The sequence below is a fragment of the Siniperca chuatsi genome, linkage group LG22 (genome assembly GCF_020085105.1).
Source record: "Siniperca chuatsi isolate FFG_IHB_CAS linkage group LG22, ASM2008510v1, whole genome shotgun sequence".
NCBI classification, from domain to species: domain Eukaryota; kingdom Metazoa; phylum Chordata; class Actinopteri; order Centrarchiformes; family Sinipercidae; genus Siniperca; species Siniperca chuatsi.
The window spans coordinates 15,409,701-15,428,830 of record NC_058063.1 but is presented as its reverse complement, the minus strand read 5'-3'; the positions used below and the strand labels follow the sequence as shown (position 1 = coordinate 15,428,830).

At 42.4% G+C, this 19,130-nt stretch overlaps 1 protein-coding gene across 1 annotated transcript; it reads left to right on the top strand.

Moving 5' to 3' along the window:
- The first annotated feature begins 1,063 nt into the window (after positions 1–1,063).
- nat8l (N-acetyltransferase 8-like) lies at positions 1,064–18,746 on the top strand. The gene is made up of 3 exons (XM_044183590.1): positions 1,064–1,637; positions 3,012–3,176; positions 16,191–18,746. The coding sequence occupies exons 1-3, from the start codon at positions 1,334–1,336 to the stop codon at positions 16,556–16,558; spliced, it is 837 nt and encodes a 278-aa protein (XP_044039525.1). The 5' UTR covers positions 1,064–1,333; the 3' UTR covers positions 16,559–18,746.
- The last annotated feature ends 384 nt before the right edge of the window (positions 18,747–19,130 follow it).

The window sequence follows — 19,130 nt, the reverse complement described above, 5'->3', positions numbered from 1 at the left end:
GGGTGGTGAAACTATTGTCATTAACTGTAAATATCAACTAAACCTCTTTCATTCCCTAATTGTTATCTTGAAGCTGTCAAAATAAAAGCACACGCAAATCATGGCAGCACTTTCATTCAAGAAAGCTTGACTGTGTATGATAACAGTCGCGGTTAATTATAGGGAGTGTCGGGGGACAACAAAGGGCCGAATCGAGCATCATCATCATCATCATCATCATCATCACCACCGCCGCCGCCACAGTCGTGCATGAATCCGGTATTGTCGTCGCTGGTGTGTGCGGTGCAAGTCGCCGACAGATAGGCCAGTAGGAGGTTTCAGATGCACAGTAAGGCGAGATCTAATCTCCACGTTAGGACTGATGTATGACAGGAGCAGGGCGACAAAGCGAAGGGAAGCCGCGGAGGAATCACTGCAGTGCAGCAGAGCTGTCAGTCAACAGGCAGAGGAGGCTGCGCAGCCCAGTGTGAGCCTGTATGTGCAGACAGTGCCCAGACAGAAGATCGACTATTTAAGGCTTTATAGTGTCCTTTTAATGCCGATTCACATCAGGATAGAAACGTATAAGTCTTATTTTAGAGTCTATTCCACTCCCTCATTGTCACAGTAGCTTATGTATCTGCGCAACAACGGAGATGTCCACCGAATCTAACTATTTTCACCTCGTATTTAATTATAAACCTACATTATAAATTATTATAAGCTCATTTTTTAAATTATAAACAGCATAAGAGCTTTTTCTAAGCTGCAGCCGCCCTGTTACTGGGATTTCCTCCTGTTTGACGCATCGCCCACGCTTTACCTTGCGCCTTTGTGCTGCTTTTCGCATCCTTTACAGCCATGGTATCTCAACAAACCGGGGGATCCTCCTCATTTAAAAAAGACATAATGAAGAAAAACCTGTTCAGAAACAACCTCTCTACGCAATCTCACCATCGCACCCCCCGCCTCATGGGCCCACATCCTCAAAACACACACACACACACACACACACAAGCCTGATCAGATGCAGAGAGAGCGACTGTGTCTGTCTCTCCCTCCTCCCTCGCCCACCAGCATTTAACGGCGTACCGCTTCCACCAATCTGTGCAGCGAGAGGACCACCCCAACCCCTGAACCTGAATCTACCCGCCCTGCCCGTTTATAAATACTGCTTGAATCACACCGGCAAGTCTTGGTCGTCAGAAACGCTCAGGGTTGCAGCAGAACATCCCCCTTCGTCTTATCCCCTTCATCGTTTCTCTGTTTTTTAAGAAAATATCACGCATCATCCATTTTCACTCTCATTCTTCCCCCTTTTTCCTAACTGTAGTTGTTTTTTGCGGCCAGTTGCATGCATTTTTCGTCTCCCAAAATGGTTTGCGAGACTAAAATTGTTGCGGACGAACACGATGCTATACCTGGGACCAAAAAAGAGTCGATCATGTGGAGCTCTCCTCCGTCCAGCGCGGCTCTGAACCCCACCGAGGCCAAGGATGTGAGGAAAGATGCGGTTTTTATCCGCGAGTTCGAGCGCGGGGATCAAGAGGAGGTGCGGCGCATCTTTTACGAGGGTATTATGGAGAGGATACCCAACACGGCGTTTAGGGGGCTCAGGCAGCAGCCCAAGACTCAGTTTTTATATGCTCTTCTGACAGGTAAGTACCCTCCCTGCCTTGCATCATGTGTCCTATACTGTGTTATTTATCTTCATATTAGGTTTCAGACCCACGTTTCTAATGCTGTAGAAAACTTCGACATAATCCCTAACATTAATTATGTATATGGGAGTTATTTCTAAGATCACATCCTAATGGGATTTATTTGAGAAACTTGTCTTAAATCCCACACAAATCTAACGTTTCTCTGCACTATCCGGCCCTGAAGGCGATGTACAGTTAAGTTGAAATCTGTTGCAGCACCACACTGTGCCAGCGCGGCTCTCTTTCCGCCGGCACACACCGGCATGTTGCTCATCATGCAACAAAAGGCATGGCCAGGCGCATGGTGCACGTGTATAACCGGCGGGCCCGCTGATGATGTGATGACATGCCGGTGCCGTGTATGAATGAGTGAATGAATTTGAGGATTGGCCCACAGGGTGCGCGCACGTACCCAAAAAGCACTCCCCCGCGCACCCCAACCCACAATCCCCCGAGGCGCGCACACGCAGCGTGCGGGCGCTCCCCACGCCCCCCTCCTCCGCCTCTGCTCAGCAGCCAATGCGCCAGTCATGCACTGTGATCTCGTTTGGCTTTTGTTGATGTTGCCGGCGCAGATTAAAGCCTCATGTATCGTGACCGGTGCCGTTAGGCACGTCAGGATCAAACAAGCTGCTACAAACTCAAAATCCATACAGTTTTGGCATGAAAAAGTAGCCTGCTGTGTCAATTTGGCGGTATTTAGACTCATTAGACGCCTGTAAAAGCCAAACAAATTGTATTTCACAGCGGTCTGAATGTGTCTTAGTGACTGATAGTTGAAATTCTCTTTAATAGAGTATCAAGTCCCTTCTACATGTCATGCTGATGTTTCACACCACGCTGGGGTGCAGTGGAGTAAACTAACTACTAGGTTATTGCATGCCACGCAACAACACGCTATGCAGCATCCCGCCTGCTTGTTTGTGTTTCCCTGTGCGCCCCCCAGCGTCACAGCCGGCTAATTACTCCAATATGGACTGAACTGGTTTGATGAATTCAATACTAACATGCCCTCTCTACCGAAAGCCTACCCTGTTTTAGTTTTACCCTGTCACATTGTGTGCTCCTCCAGCTGTACTAATGTGTCTTACTTCACAGTGTGATGAATGTTTCTTTGCAGCCTTGTGTGAAACTAATCCTAATCTCTCTTTATCAAAATGTTCATATTGTACCTCCATAACAGAATTTGATGTAACTGTTTCACTTATTGATGCTTACAAATGTCATATTGCCTCTTCTGTGTCTGTGTGGGGTCAATTTCTGCCAAAATCAAACATGTGATTCTCTTTTCTGACAGGTTTCGTTTATTTTTCTTCCATTTCTCCATAGTAATGTGCTTTTTCGTGACCAAATCCGTCACGCTGACCTGCTGTGCACCCCTCATTCTCATGGGTGCGCGCTACTACTACAGCAGGAAAGTTATCCAGAGTTATCTGGACTGTGCTCTGCACACGGACATGGCTGACATAGAGGCTTATTACATGACACCCACAGGTAAGACAAGGGAGAAACGTCACTGTTCTCACTGTAGTGTGACTAATGAGATAAATACACATTGTCTGGTTTGTCAGTTGGCGATGCTCCACCACCGGTGCTGATTTTAAAAAGGAATCAAGAGGAATGATGATAAAGATAAGGTATAAAAACCCTCTATCCACACTATAAAAAGTTAGGGCCTGTAATTTTGCTACAGCAGGACGGATAAAAAACAAAAACCTTGAGTAACTAGATGAAGGGCAGGTGACTTACACATACTTGAAACTGTAAAACCGACTGGGTCTAGAGAGTCAGTCCAGAGGCAACTCAACAAATATGCAGGTCGTCTCTCTGCTTTCCTTCTCCTCCACTCTTCTTTCCCACCCCTCCTCCCCTGTCTCTTTCTCCACTCCTTCCCCCACTTGCTTCCTCTCACAGGCAGCGAGGGGGGGGGGTTGCATCACAGGGCTATTGATCGCATGGAGGAAACTGCTGATACACTTTCTGCAGTACACTCAGTGTCGGCAAGGCTCATTTCCTCCACTAAAGTCTCTAATTGGAAAAATCAATCCACCTCTAGTGTCATCTCAAACTATTCATTCTCTTGGGGAGTTGAGTTTTGAGGTGTGAGCGATGGCCAACCACAAACACATGACATATTTTCATTCATCACCCTGCCCTGTAACTTCTTAGACACATTTATCCCCTGTTAACCCAAACCACGTGGGCAATATAAAAAGCAGGTGTTAGTTAAGCCAGTCAATTGCCCCCCATTGTCTCTTTCTCTCTGACATTGTGCCCTCTGGCCTGGTAATCCACTGCATACACAATTGCAATTTAGCATTCCCATTATTGCTGCAGGGCCGTGATGGTTTAGAGGGGGTCAGGCACCACTGCTCTTGGACAATGCTAATGATTATAGCCATGCAAACTGAATGGGCCCAGGGGGGACGAACACCTGGGCACCAACATGCAGTCCTGATAGAGAGGCACCTCTCACGTAACTGTCATTTGTTGTGGTGTGTGTGTTTTTTATTTGAAGTGTGTACATGGATGACATGGCAGGTAGCACGGAGGAGTGTGTGATTATGTACAGAGGAGAGCTTGATGAACTTAAAGGCCCTGAAAACATATTTTCTCCATCCGCTTCTCAGTCAGAGCGACGAGATCCTACATGAGCAAAGAGTTTCGGTTATTTTACAGGAGAGATTTCTGTGTTTTTTTCTCTGCGCTCTTCTCACTGGTTTTAAGTGGGCGGGGCTCAGATGGAAAAAGGTGATGTCCTGTCACATACTTCTGTGCACCAATCAAAATTTAGCAACATTTGATTCAAAATCTGATGCCAGTTGCGGGGTTGTTTGCTTATGTTGATAACTAGTTTTTGACTTAAACTCTTTGTAAATAATACCCAAGTATTTTTTTTCCAAAACATTAACTTTGATTTGATTTTAGCTTCACCAAGAAGCTAACTTTGCTATTCAGCAAAAAGTTTTGAGTGGATCTTCTAAACTGCACTGAAACAGTATGTGATAGATTGTGTCTGCTCCTCTGTCAACATCTCAGAACGCGTTGTCCACAATGAACACTGGGTAGGTGAACTGCAGGAACGAGTGAAACAAGTTGGAAATTTACTTGTTAAGGAATTATCTCTGTAATGCTGGACAAAATGTTTCTTCAGTAAATACGGATAACAGTCAAGATTAATGTTTGAGAGTTTGCTGCACGGATACGAAAAAGTTTTTGCAAGGAGGCAACATAAGGATCGTGTGTGTGTGTGTGTGTGTGTGTGTCTGTGAGGGAATTAAATCTGGTGAGGCTTCATCTTTTGGAGCTTAAAACATCATTTTTAATCAGTGTTTAATAACTGAGCGTCTTGGCGTGGTGGATGATCAAGAGAATCTAAATGTTGTTTTGCTGCAAATCAGCAATTGATCAACTTAAAGGAGAAACGCTACTTTAAATGCAGAGAGGAAAAGAGATCCAAAGACAGGGAGAAAGGGAGAGAAAGAGGGGATACTTTAAGCATGCCCTCAGTTACCCATTCTTTACATTTTTTGACAATTAAGCAATTAAGAATTGAATAAACTTTAATAAGTGGACACTGAAAGCAGACTGCTTGGGTAATAGAGGAAGACTAACTGAGCTGACTGGAGCTGTCCCTGTACACATGGAGCGACTACACCAATCAATACTCTTATCTCCTCTGTGTGTGTGTTGTGATCACTCACTCTGCTGCCACTTGCGGCCAGCTGTCACCTCTTTCATGTGCCACATAAAAAAGTGGGTGTGTGTGATTGTGTGTGTGTGGGCAGAGAGGTTGTAAAGCAAATTGAATGGACAATGGCTGGGAGTAAATGTATATGGCTGTACAAAAAAAAGACAAAAACAGACGCTAGTAGAGTTTTATACGCAAATTGATCCATATTGAATTTAATCGAAGCTCAGTTTGAAATGAGACAGAATCATTTGAAGCTGAATATGAATTAAACCTGTAATCACTCAATATTCTCAGTCTGGATTCAGATTCCACAAGTCAGGTTGAGCTTATAAAGGATTACGGACTCTTATTGTTCAAATTCAACAGTTCAGTAAAAGCTTGACAAATTCAAATTGATGCAATTAAAATACTGAAAATCAAAATATCTAGGTTATTACAGTTTTGCATTTTTCATTAGTTTTTATTCCGTTTTGATTTTTTGTTTTCAATTTCAGTTTAGGTTTAATTAGTTGTTAAAGCGAGTTTGCTAGTTTAGTTTTTATTTTTGAAAATAGTTTTAGTTTAGCTTTTATTAGTTTTAGTGTTAGTTTTTATTTGTAATATGGGGTATTTGTCAGAGGCGATATTCAAAAAGGTCAGAAAAAGTATTGCGTAGTAAAAAACAAAACATCATACTACAGTACATTCGTACTGCCTGGCCTGGATCTAACGTCCGCTTTTCTTTTGGGGGAGGGGGGCTGACGCTGTCCCTTAGCTTGCTAAATTAAGCTAGGTTAGCCTGCTTGTGCAATTTTTTCAAAAGGACTTTCATATTCGTGGGATTTTTCTCCTTGAGAAATGTTTCACATATTTTATCACCTCCCACTACTAAAAGGCACTTGCTTTTATCTTTGACACAGTCATATTCCCAAATGGGACTGACTTTTGCTGCCGCCATGATGCGAGCCGTGGCGTCGACGGATTGGCCACACGGACCGTGAGGTGCTGACAGCTGGCGTAAAAAAGTGGCACAGCTAAAAGACTGGAAGATAGATTTAATATCCACCTGAAATATTAGGCTTGTGTATGAAACTAAGGACATTTCTCTATAATTGTAGTTTGTTTTAGTTCCTTTTGTAAACACACAATACAGTTTCAGTTAGTTATCGTTTTTTTGTAAAGCCTTGTTTTTATTTTTATTTCAGTTAATGAAAATGTTTTTTCACGTTTAATTTTTCGCTTTTTCGTTTGTTTTTGTTACCAATAATAACCTTGGCTGGCACACTCTGACTATTCCTCTTTCCATCCATCTTTCTCTGTCCTTCCTTGGAAGCGATAAACCAATTATGCGTCAATCTGGCAATCAATATGTCCACCAATGGTGTGTTAACAACTACAGCGCATTTGTTGAAAGAAACTGTAAATTAAGACAAAAGACTCTGATCAAATGAAATTATTTTTCTCATAGAAAGCTATAGCAAAAAGACATTTGACTTATCTGTAAGCCTTTATCGACGAGCAGCTGACTGATTCCTTGTACTACTCTCACCTAATCTCTTTGTACTTCTGCACTGAAAAATTTGAATATACATGTTTATTAATTCATGTGAATGTTTGATCAGACAAGACTTGCAAGTTCCTCCAAACAAGAAAATCTGTTTAAATTAAACTAAAACTACCACTGAGTCATACTACAGCTAGAAGCTAGAAAGCTAGACTATTCGGAAGAAAACCACAAACAGTGTCATAAAAATTGCTGACCAGTTGCAGGACTCGTCTCGCCTGTGTGAACATGCCAAACTCGACTCCATCTGGAGAACTGGAGTCAGTTGTGCAGACAAAACATGACATGACTGGTTTGTGTCTGTTTCATTGTGTGCACTATTTGTGTATTTTACACTTCACTAGGTATTTTTTCCTAAATATAATCTATAAGCATATTTTTGGAAAATGTAATCTGAAGATTTTTAATGAACAAGCTAGGGCAGACTAGCAAGCTATCTTTTTGGATGTCTTGGGCTGCTAAGCTAACTTTTTTTTTGCCTCCCAGAGCTTTAGTAAGCTGCTAAAAATATTTGTCTCTGGTAACAACACTTTCCAGGCAACAGCAACAAACCAGCTTTGTCAATGTGATTGCTTATGGCGCCTTTACTGTTGTGTTCATTTGCACATTTCTCCAGCGTTTCTCATTGTGTCACGGGCCTGGTTTCATGTCAGCACCTATCTCATCAAATAGTGTTTGATGAGATAGGTTGTTTCGCTCCTCTTATAGGAAATTAATGTCTGAGTTATCGTTACTGCGACTCTCCATCACTTAATCCCACAGGGCCAAAAGATGGCCATATTTTAAACAGCTTCTCTGAAAAGGGAAACCGACTGTAAATACAGAAAGAAGGCGGTTTCCCCTCATGTTCAAGCAGTAGGCGGGCGACATACCCCATTCCTTGTAATCTTTACTTGCTCAATCACTATAGGTCACTCTGAAGCAGCTTAGTGCCTAAAAAGTGAAAGTAATATGATGAGGGCAACACTAGACACCGAGCCAAATCCTCCCCGGCTGGAAGTGATACCCACTTAGTAATACTGGCTGTTTAATGAGGCGTCATGACCACTGCAGAGTCTCATCAATGTAGGAGATATTATAATACCTGCCAGTCAGTCTCATTGTGGCGTGTGTGTGTGTGTGTGTTGTGGGGCTTCCTCCACTGGTACCTGCTGTGCTTATTTTAGCTCTGAACGACAGAGAGAGAGAGAGAGAGAAAGGGAAAATGTGTGAAGGAGGTGAGTGCTAGATAGAAAATGGGGGCATCTGGGGAGGAGAGCGCACCTCAACTATAAGATATATTTAAGTGTGTGGGTGAGAAAGAAAGAGAAATAAAGTTTGCTGGTTAACACACAGACAAAAGGATCTCCTGGGTATATTTCTGACCGCTGAGCACCTCGGATTATCAGGCATCCTTCTTTTTATCCTTTCTCCTCCTAACACTCCCTCCTATTGCGGTCTGAGCCACAGCATTATCTTCTTTCTCTCTCCCACCTGTATCGCTCTTCCTCCTCTTCCTCTCTATTTCCATCTACGCTGAAGGTGCAGAGTAAGTGCTGCAGTGGCCAACTGGGTTATCCATCATCCTGGCACAGAGGAAGTGATGTTTCCTCCCAGCCAAGGAAACAGCCTTCAGTCTCTTTCAAAAGAAAATGTAATTTACTATTCATCCGTTCATTTATCAGTGGCAGCTGGCAATTACATTCACTTCAACAGAATTAGAAACTAGCTCATTTCTATGCTGTAGGTAAAAAGGTCAAATTAACACAGATATAGAGCAAAGTGGCAACATTCAGGTTACTGCACACATTCACAAGTGCTGAAACAATTAGTCAATTAGACTCATCAATCACTATTTTGATAATCGATGAATCATCATTTTTCAAGAAAAAATGCCAAATATTTGTTGTTTCCAGCTTTTGAAATGTGAGGCTTTACTGCTTTTCTCAGTTTTATATCGTTGTAAATTGAATCTCTTTGGCTTTTGGACTGTTCGTTGGACAAAACAAGCAATTTGTAGACGTTCCCCTGCGCTCTAGAAAACAATGATTTCACTATTTTATGACATTTTAGAGACTAAACAATTAATCATAAAATAAACAACACTGAAAATAATTTGCAGCCCTAGTTGCAAGACAATATTAGAGGAATTGTTCGACATTTTGAGAAATATGCTTATTATTTTTGAGCGTTAGATGAGAAGATCTAAACCACTGTCAGGTCTGTACACTAAATATGAAGCTACAGCTGGCTAGCTTAGCTTAGCACAAAGACTGGAAACAGGGGGAACAGCTAGCCTGGCTAGTGAATAAGCATATTTCCCAAAATGTCAAACTATTCCTTTAACCATGAGGCTGCAGTACAAATACCATCAAAAATGTCTGTATATTTGTTGCAAACAGAAGAAGCCAACAGATCTACGCAGAATCAAATGTACTATCCAGACACATTAATTCCCCGATAGTCATACATAATGACATAATTTTAGAATATCGCCACTCCAAAATCTTAATATCCAATACATTTTCAGCCTGTCACAATGTTAGTCATGTTGTCCTTCACATCACTGGCTGACTCTGCTGTTCCCAGCCTGTACATACTGAGAAACTGGAGAGCACACCAGTCCATTACTTTAGCTGCACACTGCAAGTACATGAAGATGTGTATCTTTTGTTTCACATTCTGTTTAAATCAATACTGAACAAAGACACTCATTTGAAAGAGTAGATGACACGTCAACGGCTGCTTCATTAATTGCAGGATTGGGCAATTTCTCGCTACCTTGACTCTCTGGACACCAATCACAACGCTTGATCACTAACAGATAAGCAATTTTAAAGCCTGTCATCAATAAGTGAGTGATTACTTGTGTGCAGCTTGAGCCACACCAGCTTGGTTTTGATTTACACAGGAACAATATATGCAGGTCTAGATGTAATAGGTTAGAGTCACATTTTTCATGTTGGTGTGAAGCCCAGTCTGATGGCCTTTGACCCTGGGAACGAAAGGGGGGGAGAGAGGGGCTCAGGCTGTAGCAGTAGCAACTATATGGACAATGGCATGCACACAGTGAAGTGTAGCACGTGTGTAAAAATTGGGCATGTACCTGCATGCTTGCATACAAACAAACATGCGTAATGCGTTGATGGGCAGGAAGGCAGTAAAACCAACAGTAAAGGGCCAGATAATGAGCTAATGGAAATGTAACAGGGGAGGCTGCATGAGTAAGGGAGTCTCTTTTGCATATTGGGTTTGGCTTAAAGGCTAAATTGATGTTAAAGGCTTCTTCTTCTACTGTAAACCCAGGCTTTAATACTCTTGAATTATTCATTTTCTGTAATTGCACTGTTGTGTGTTTGTGTACACATCTGAAGTGTGTCCTGTGTTTGACGGTCACCTCCTCTCATCCTCATTTGTCCATGATGGAGGGAGAAACTGCTGATGCATGGGTTATATGTGACAGGCTAATCCATACTCTCATGCACACCCCGTGTGTGTGTGTGTGTGTGTGTGTCTGTGTGGTTGTATGGAAGGGCATGAGGAAGGGTGCATGTGTCGTATAGGATCAAACAACACAAAAAATCCCTTTCAAAAGCATCTTAAGCATTTCTTCTTTAAAGGGAAACATTGTACATTAAAATAAATAGATAAAGACATAAATTACATCAAAATAAACTGAATATGAACCTTTCTTTTATAGTAGCAGATTATTTTTCACTCTTTACTAGCTGGCTGCAGCCGCTGTCTACATGCTCTAAAGTTAAAGCAGTCCAAAATGACCACTCAAGGGTTTTGGGTCATGGATATATTATAAAAGAAATATATGTATGACAACGTAAATGTCAAAAAAAAGCTGCATTTGGTGATTTTGTGGGTGTCCATTGGTTTTATAGGATTACATTTGATAGCCAACATACATGTCTCTTTAGACAAAAAAACATGTAAAAATTGATTGTTAGGATAGAAAATGATGCTTTAACATAGTCTGATATTGCACCACATGTATACAAGGTGGATTTATTCACATCAGCTGCAATGCCTACTCGCCATTTAATGCCTGGCAGGGTCAGATTAATCATGCATTGATGCAACAGTTTCAACCCAGAGCCACTCCTGAAACATAAATCACTGGTGCTTAACGTACCCTGCAACAATGACACACATGCTGCGGAGACATGTAAAAATAACACATAAATATAACCAGAAATTCACAGTTTAATTATTAGACCACTAAGCAAATTGAAACAATACACAGAGAATAGAGTCAAGCCACTTATGAGCTTTCGTCAGGGCTTACACCCACGGACTGCTCAGGACAGCGTTTGGCTCAAAGAGGAGTGAACTACAGCACAGCACAGGCGGCGTCTAGCCTAAACACTTATCAACTGAATTAGCCCTCTAGGTTTCATCTGAAGGAAAAGAGAATAATCTTGTTAGACACCATTAAAAAAACTGTTGCTGTGTGTGCGTTCCTGTACTGTGCAAGCGTTTGAGTATGTGTGCGGTTTCTCGGTTTTTAGTACATGGTTCATATCACAACATGATATGACCCCCCCCACACACACACACACAAAAGCATGGAGGCATATTAATATCCTTGTAAAGTAGTTACAGAAATTAGTTCTGTCGCATTAAGAAGCAGATTTTTGCTTGGATGAGAATCATTACAAATTATTTCCAGCGCTCAAAGCTCTTCCTGTCTTTCTCGCTTCACTCTGCCTTGATTTATTTCTTGTCTTGAGATCATCTGTTTTCTTCAGGTCCCCCTCCCCCTCTGTAATAATGGTAGATTTTCCCTCCCCCCTGCTGTGTTTGTATGCCCTAGCAGCAATAATGGATCCTTTCAGGCTCATCACTATTACTGTTAACACAGATGCCTCGCCTCCCACCTCCTCCTCTGTCAGAGAGGACAGATGAATGACTTCTTCTTCTTCATTGTCCTCTTTCCCCTCTTTTTCTAACTCCTTTTTCTGAGTGAATAAGCACATTCATATGACTTTCCGGCCTCAGTTACACACACTAAAACATGGGCGGTGCACTGTATTAATACTGTATTAAATTCTACTCTTTAGCAATGAGCAGCAGTACTGCAACGGGGGGCTTAGTGACTTGCTCAAAAGCACAACAGGAAAATGTTGAGGACTTTTTTGAAAACAGACTCTTATTCATTCCTGCTCTCTAATCAATCTTGTGGTGACATGCAGGACTAAGCAGCTTCTCCCTTATGAATTGTTATCTGCGGTATTTTGTTGGAAAGCAGGATGGAGAATATAAGGAGGAGGAAACATTTAAAAAAAGGGCAAGATTAGCTTGTCCCAACAGCATCAACCCTTCCCAACCTTCCACTTTTATCTCAAGGCACACACGTCTGTTAATGGACACGTGGCTGATTTGAGGACTGAACTTGTGGATAATAACACACACAAAAACATGAGCGATGCACTGTATTACTACTGTGAGCTTTGAGCAATGAGCTGCTGTACTTGCTCAAAAACACCCCAGGAAGAGTTGTTGAGGTATTTTTGGGAAAGAAAGTCTTACTCATTCCCCTTTTCCAATCAATCTTGTGACATGCGGGACTAAGCGGCTTCCCCCTCATGTCTTGTAACTGGCAGTATTTAGCAGGGAAGAGGGAAGGTTGATAAGAATAGGTAGAAAGATTGAGAGGAGAGAGATTGACAAAGTTTAAAATTGGGCCTTTGAATCAACTTTTGGTTGATTAGACAATTTTAAGTCAATATTCTCTTCAGTGTCTAACCACTTGGCGACTCTCCTATTTCCCCCAACAACAGACGAACACAATAATGTCTCCCATCCATCGTTTATTCAACCTGCCAAACTGTCCACACGCACACCAAATCTAGGACAGATGACCTATCACGCATATCTAGAGAAAAAAAATCTAGTCTGATTGACTCTGTATAACTCTCTAAACTCAGCCTCCCTCCAGCCTGTCTCACAAAGTAATGCTAGAAAGCTAAAATTCACAACAATAATTCTAAGGTACTAAACATATCCTATCTCAGGTGCCGGGCTGTAAGGCATCTTTAACAAAACTAAGAGTCTACAGCCATGCTAGCAGCTCTGTGAGGCTGTGCTTAAGCATAGCGGTGCTTTGAGCTACATGCTAACATCAGCATGCTAACTTACTCAAAGTGACAATGATAACATGCAGATGTTTAGAAGGTGTGATGTTTCTTGTAATGTTTCTCTGTCTTCCCATCTCCACAAACTGCAGCTCCCAGCAGAAATAATGATAGCTCACTAAATCCATGCAGTTTAAAAGTGGCAGTGTCAGATGCGGCCCATGTGAAGTTCCTTGAGCCGTGGTGTCAGGAAGCTTAGAGGTCAATATACCCTGCTCAGATTTCACAAGAAAAGCACAGTTGAAGCTGTGAGGGGTTTTTTTTTCAGTGTAGTTTATTGTCCCATGTGATCCAAGTGATGTTTTTGAGACACAGTGTTAAGTAATACACACAGAGGTGGTTGGCGTGCATGCTTTCCTGTGCTGTCCTCATTCCTGGCACAGGCTCTGTTCAGACAGATGGTCAGGAGGGCTTTATGGAAGCGCATTCCCCCTCCTACGCCTCTAACACACACACACAAATGAGCATAATAATACCAGCAGAGTGCCACAGGAGTTGACACTCCAGCTTTGACATCTGCCTATAATGAAACATCGTTCCATAGTATTAATGAAGGCCGCGAGACACTTAACCACTTACAACTTTGTTTGAGAGATTGTCTGTACTACTTGGATTTACAGTCATCCGTCAAGGCTCCACATAATCAACTTCACACTTTGGCAGCCCCCCAACTGGCAGCAAGAAATTATGTTTTTAGTAAGGGTGAAAGACATTCACTATCCAGAAATATAATGTCAGTAGACTGCTCAGTCATCTGACCTACATTTCTTCGGAGACAGTGAACAAGACTGAATTTATGATCAATCACTTCCAGTGTACAAAGTCTTCCCGCCAGCGTCTCCGTACCTGACACCAAAATTTGATTTGGGCAGACAGGGTGAATCTACAAAATCTCAAGTGGGGTAACAGGATGCTCTTATGTGTTGTTTTTAGTTATTCAGGATGTTTGGGAGGGGGCTTTTCAGCACTTCAAGGAGCTATGAACCTTCCCGCATATAATTCAAAATCACAACTCCCCTAAGAGATTAGTGAAACACCCAGTGATGCCATACCCCCGTCTCGCTATCACAGCGGGGAGTGCTCGGGTTTTTTGTTGCCGCTGCAACCTACATATGACAGTTTGATTCAGTAACAGAAGCCTCCGGATCAGCTTAACACAGGCCTGCAGGGGCATCAAATCCCTCCTAACACACGGGACTCCAGCTTGAAGCATGATGTTAATGTCACCGCCTGTGTGTGTGTTTGATGTCATGTGTGTAAGAGTGAGTCAGCAGAAATGAAGGAAAGAAGAGGTTATGTGTAAAAGCAGGGAAAGAGAGCGTAAGGACACAGAGAGAGAATCAGGATTCAGAGCCCACGGACAGACGGACACAGATTCTTATTGTCCGCAGGTCAGCTGCTGCCAGTCATGGAAGAGTCAGATTTACTTTATCTAACAAACAGATGGCATTTTAGCACAAAACCATGTAACCACTGCCAACACATGCCGTAAATACTGCTGACATTGATGGAACGGCTGTTTGAACATGGTTACGTAATAAAAAACAGGAGGTTGAGAGGGTTGTTTTCCTTGAAAGGTTACGATCAGTAAAAGAAATTAAGCAAGGGCATGCACCTACGAGCTATGTTCATTTTAAAAACCACCTGATTAGGATTCAAAGGGGAATGATTTCAAAAGAAGCATGATGACCCATAACATTATTTACTTGTGACATTTTTCTCTGTGCTGTTAGTCGCGTGTTCAACACCATGTGAACTAGTGATTTTTCTTTAAGTTTTTTCAGATGTGTTGGGCCAGGGTAATGTGGGGACTTTGAATAACAGAGGGCTTAGAGTTGTGTTTACATTGTTTTCTGCAGGGAGCTATTTTCTAGCTCTGAAGGTGAACATAAAAGAAATACAGACATTTCAACTAATGATGTGGCGGCACAGCCGGCAAGAGAGATTTCAAATAGTTAAAATAAAAAATGTTTTGTAGCTCAGTTCACGTTGTTTTGTCCCACACTCCTAAACTATTAGCTCTGAAAATGCCATTCAAAGGCAAAAAGGGAAATAATTCACAAGCATAATCACTCTGTCTGTGAGCAGCTTAGGAATTGCAGCACGAATATATTAGTAGATCGATATTAAAACGGGTTGATATTCAAGCTCTTAGCGGTACTCTGGTGGAGGAGCATTGTCTGCTGACTTTTTTTTTTATCAGCACTGGTCTAACCTTGTTTGTCTGTCTGTATGTGTGTTAGTCTTTTTGTCTGTCTGTCTGTTAGCAGTGTCTGTCTGAGTGTCTGATGTATCAACTCTGGGATACAGCAAAACCCTACACAGTATGAGCTGCTGCAAAAATGACAAAATTGAGTTTGTACAAAATAAGATTAAATTCCTGCAACACAAATGTGTAAACTTGGAAAATGCCAAATTTCTTTAACTAATCCCGAAAAATGTCTCTTTAATATGAGATCAGTGTCTCTGCTCTCACACTGCAGTGATGGCACTACTAAACCACATGCTTACAGGCTTTAGGCCCTGTTTTTTAACTTTTATATCTTAAAGCAATAGCTTGACATTTTGGGAAATACGCCTATTTGCGTTCTTGAGTTAGATGAGAAGGTTAATACCACTCATGTCTGTATGGTAAGTATGTACCTACCACCAGCAGCAGGTTAGCTTAGCTTAGCACAAAGACAGGAAACAGGGGGAAACGGCTAGCCTGGCTCTGTCCAGAATCCATCTACCAGCACCTCTGAAGCTCACTAATAAACACATTAGACATGTCAGTTAAACCACAACCTTTTGTTATACACTTTTTTGGTACAGATTAAACAAGTGAGGTATAAATGTGTTAATTAGTGAGTTGTAGAGGTGCTAGTTGGTCGATTTTGTTACCGTTGGACAGAGCCAGGCTAGCTATTTCCCCTTGTTTCCAGTCTTTATGCTAAGCTAAGCTAACTGGCTGCTGGCTCCAGCTTCATATTTACCGCACAGACACGTGAGTGCTATGTTGTTCTCACCTAACTCTCTGCACTATTTAATGTTGAACTAATACTTTGTGTTTATCTTTAACTACATTCTCTGCAATAGTCTGCTCATATAGACCAACCTATTTTTTTTTTTTTTTTTAATCAAACTTATTCTCTTGTTTGTGCCAGGCTCCTGTTTCTGGGTGGCAGTGCTCGACGGACGTGTGGTTGGGATCGTGGCGGCGCAGGGCCGCGAGGATGACAACACGGTCGAGCTGCGGCGCATGTCGGTGGACTCTCGCTACCGCGGCAAAGGCATCGCAAAGGCTCTGGGTCGCCGTGTCCTGGAGTTCGCCGTGCGCAACAACTACGCTGCTGTGGTCCTCGGCACGACGGCTGTCAAGTTGGCCGCCCACAAGCTGTACGAGTCTCTGGGCTTCCGCCGAACGGGCCAGAACGAGGACTACAGGCTCCCCGGGATGAGCCGCTCGCCGCTGGAGAGGCTCTTCTTCCAGATCCGCTACAGCCGCTACCGCCTGCAGCTCCGTGAGGAGTGAGAGGTGACAGGGAGAGGGAGAGAGAGATGGAGAAGGGGAGATGGAGAAAGAGAGGGACAGAGAGAGAGAGAGAGAGAGAGAGAGAGAGAGCAACAACCCTCCTTCACCTAAGAGCCCCGACTGCATCCTCTCCTCTGACAGCTTTTATTTATTTTGTGTCATTAGAGATAACTCCGAGTACTACTTAACACTTCTGCTATTTCATCTTTAAAGTCACTAACGTTTTCATTACTATTATGCTTTTGTTGCTGTTGTTTTTGTATTATACTTTTACATTTTAAATAAGAGTTTGTTTCTTTTCCTCTATTTTATTAAGCTATTTTTTGTACCTTTACCCCTCCCTTTCCATTGTGGGAGAAAAAATAATTGGCTTTTACAGAAGACATCTAACTGGCACCCCAACTAGGCACTCTCCCCTGCCCCTTTGGTTTTAAGACCATGTGACTCTGATCAATACTCCCCTTCATTACTATTCCACAATGCCCTCTTTACCCCTCCCCCATTACCAAGCCTTCCCTTCCCTCCCACATTCTCCTATCCCCACAGCAAAATTCAACAGATAGGCGGGACAGGAGAGTGCAATGAGACATTTGCACTGTTTCATTGGGGGTGGACGGAGCAATGGATGGGTTGGGAGGGGCAGATATGGCTCCCTCCAGAGCAAAACACACACAAAAAAAAGTGGTTGGGGAGCTTGTGGTACACACTCTATTTTACAAAAGCTCTGCAATGTTGCATTTTGTGTGTGCACTGTGGACAGAGCATGGTCACACATACACACACACAAATCAAGTCATTTGGCTTTTAGCCAGTCTCTCAAGACACCATATTGAAGCACAGCAAGAGTGTGTTACTGACCCCCATAGTGAGAGAGAAGGATGACAGGATGGTTACCGGAATATGCACCGTGTATCCAGCATCCTAGATGGATTTGAATCAACACAGTGCAGCTTCCTCACACACCTTCCTCTTCCTTCTCCTCACTGATTATTTGATTGGATCTCTCCTTCCTTTCTATTGTTTTCTAGATCTATCATCAGTTAACCACTGCTTTTCTCAATGGAGCTGTGGAGAGGGTCTCTGATTGGTTGAGGTGACAGAAGGGTGGAACTTTCTTGCTGCAGTGTCACACTGACAGATCCCAAGATACAATATATCTGCATGTCAGAGCTTGTGTGTGTATGTATGCGTGATTGTTCAGAGTATGTGACTGTGTGTGTGTGTGCTTGATGAGGCTATGGTTAGACATTAGACCAAGCCTCAACGGTGTATGATGAACAATTAACCTATTTTTATTTTGCGTGAACAGACACGCCTTTCTTGCTATGAGTCAAATATTATCTAACTAAACATCACTGCTTTCTGTGTGTACTTATAAATTGTTTATTGATTGAAGAAAGATAAATTCTAACATTTTGAATATGTTTAGTATTTGACCGATAATTAGTAATTTTATAACTTTAAACACATATTACCACATTGTAATATGCAAATTTTACTGTCAAAACCACAACAAATAGTAGCTGCAGTCTACACTCCACATACTTAATCCAGGTTATTGGGGAACAACTTGGGTAAGACACGACTACTAGCAATACTTGCAAGTACAGTACATAACTGAGCACAAATAGCAAATAATTATTTAAACCAATATATTGGCATTAGTATTCCCCATGTATTTATATTGTGTATACAGCTGAAAACTCATGTAGCGAACAAAACGTTCAAGTTTCTCCCATAACACCCCTCTCCATCTCCATCCTCCGACCATACAACCAGCAGTAGATTCAGCCATCCACGACTCTGAGCCTAAGTTGTGTCATCATACCATTTGTAAAAAGTCAAATATAAAGCAAAATACAACAAAAAAAAATCACATAAGATGAAAAAAAAAGTGAAAAAAAATTGAATACAAATGTAATCGTCATGAAGTTAGCACTGACCCTCCTTGCCTTGCCACCCTTTCCCCCCAAACTCTCCCTACTTCCCCATTCATGAATCTGTCTGCAACCCTGGGCTAGACCCCACACCTTCCATTTGAACCCTGCACACCCCTCCACTGACCTTTGACCTTCCCTGTCCCAGGCCACACCCATTTCCCACCCATCTCTGCATGCGCCACAGAGCCTTGCTGCACTGCTTTTATTATTCCATTTGAAGCTTGTGGGACCAACCCTACACCCCGCCCCTACTCTGATGTCATCTAGGCAGTGTGGCGCTCCGGGACAGGCTGGTGCCGGGTTGCAAGGATGACGTAGAGTTGTATGAGTTTCTGGTGTGATGCAGAAGACACAGAAAGTGAGAGAGAAAATAGAGAAAATATGTGTGTGTGTTTGTGCTCAGAGTTGGTGCAGACGTAGGATACCCTCCCCAACTGCAGCACTGCCTGGATGACGTCATGCCTGCCAGCCAACCAACTGTAGAATGCAAAAAGCAATGCAAGTGTGGCATGCCTCTGTACCCGGTGTGTGTACGGTGCCTGCCCTGAAAAAGTGTAGAAAAATATTTACTGATTTATATACGATATACTGTGTGTATATATAGATATATATATATATATAGATATATATAT

Coding starts and splice junctions, on each gene's coding strand:
- nat8l (XM_044183590.1), top strand. CDS start 1,334: ATGCATTTTTCGTCTCCCAAAATGGTTTGCGAGACTAAAATTGTTGCG. Junction 1,638..3,011: donor TTTATATGCTCTTCTGACAG/GTAAGTACCCTC, acceptor ATTTCTCCATAG/TAATGTGCTTTTTCGTGACC. Junction 3,177..16,190: donor TTATTACATGACACCCACAG/GTAAGACAAGGG, acceptor TGTTTGTGCCAG/GCTCCTGTTTCTGGGTGGCA.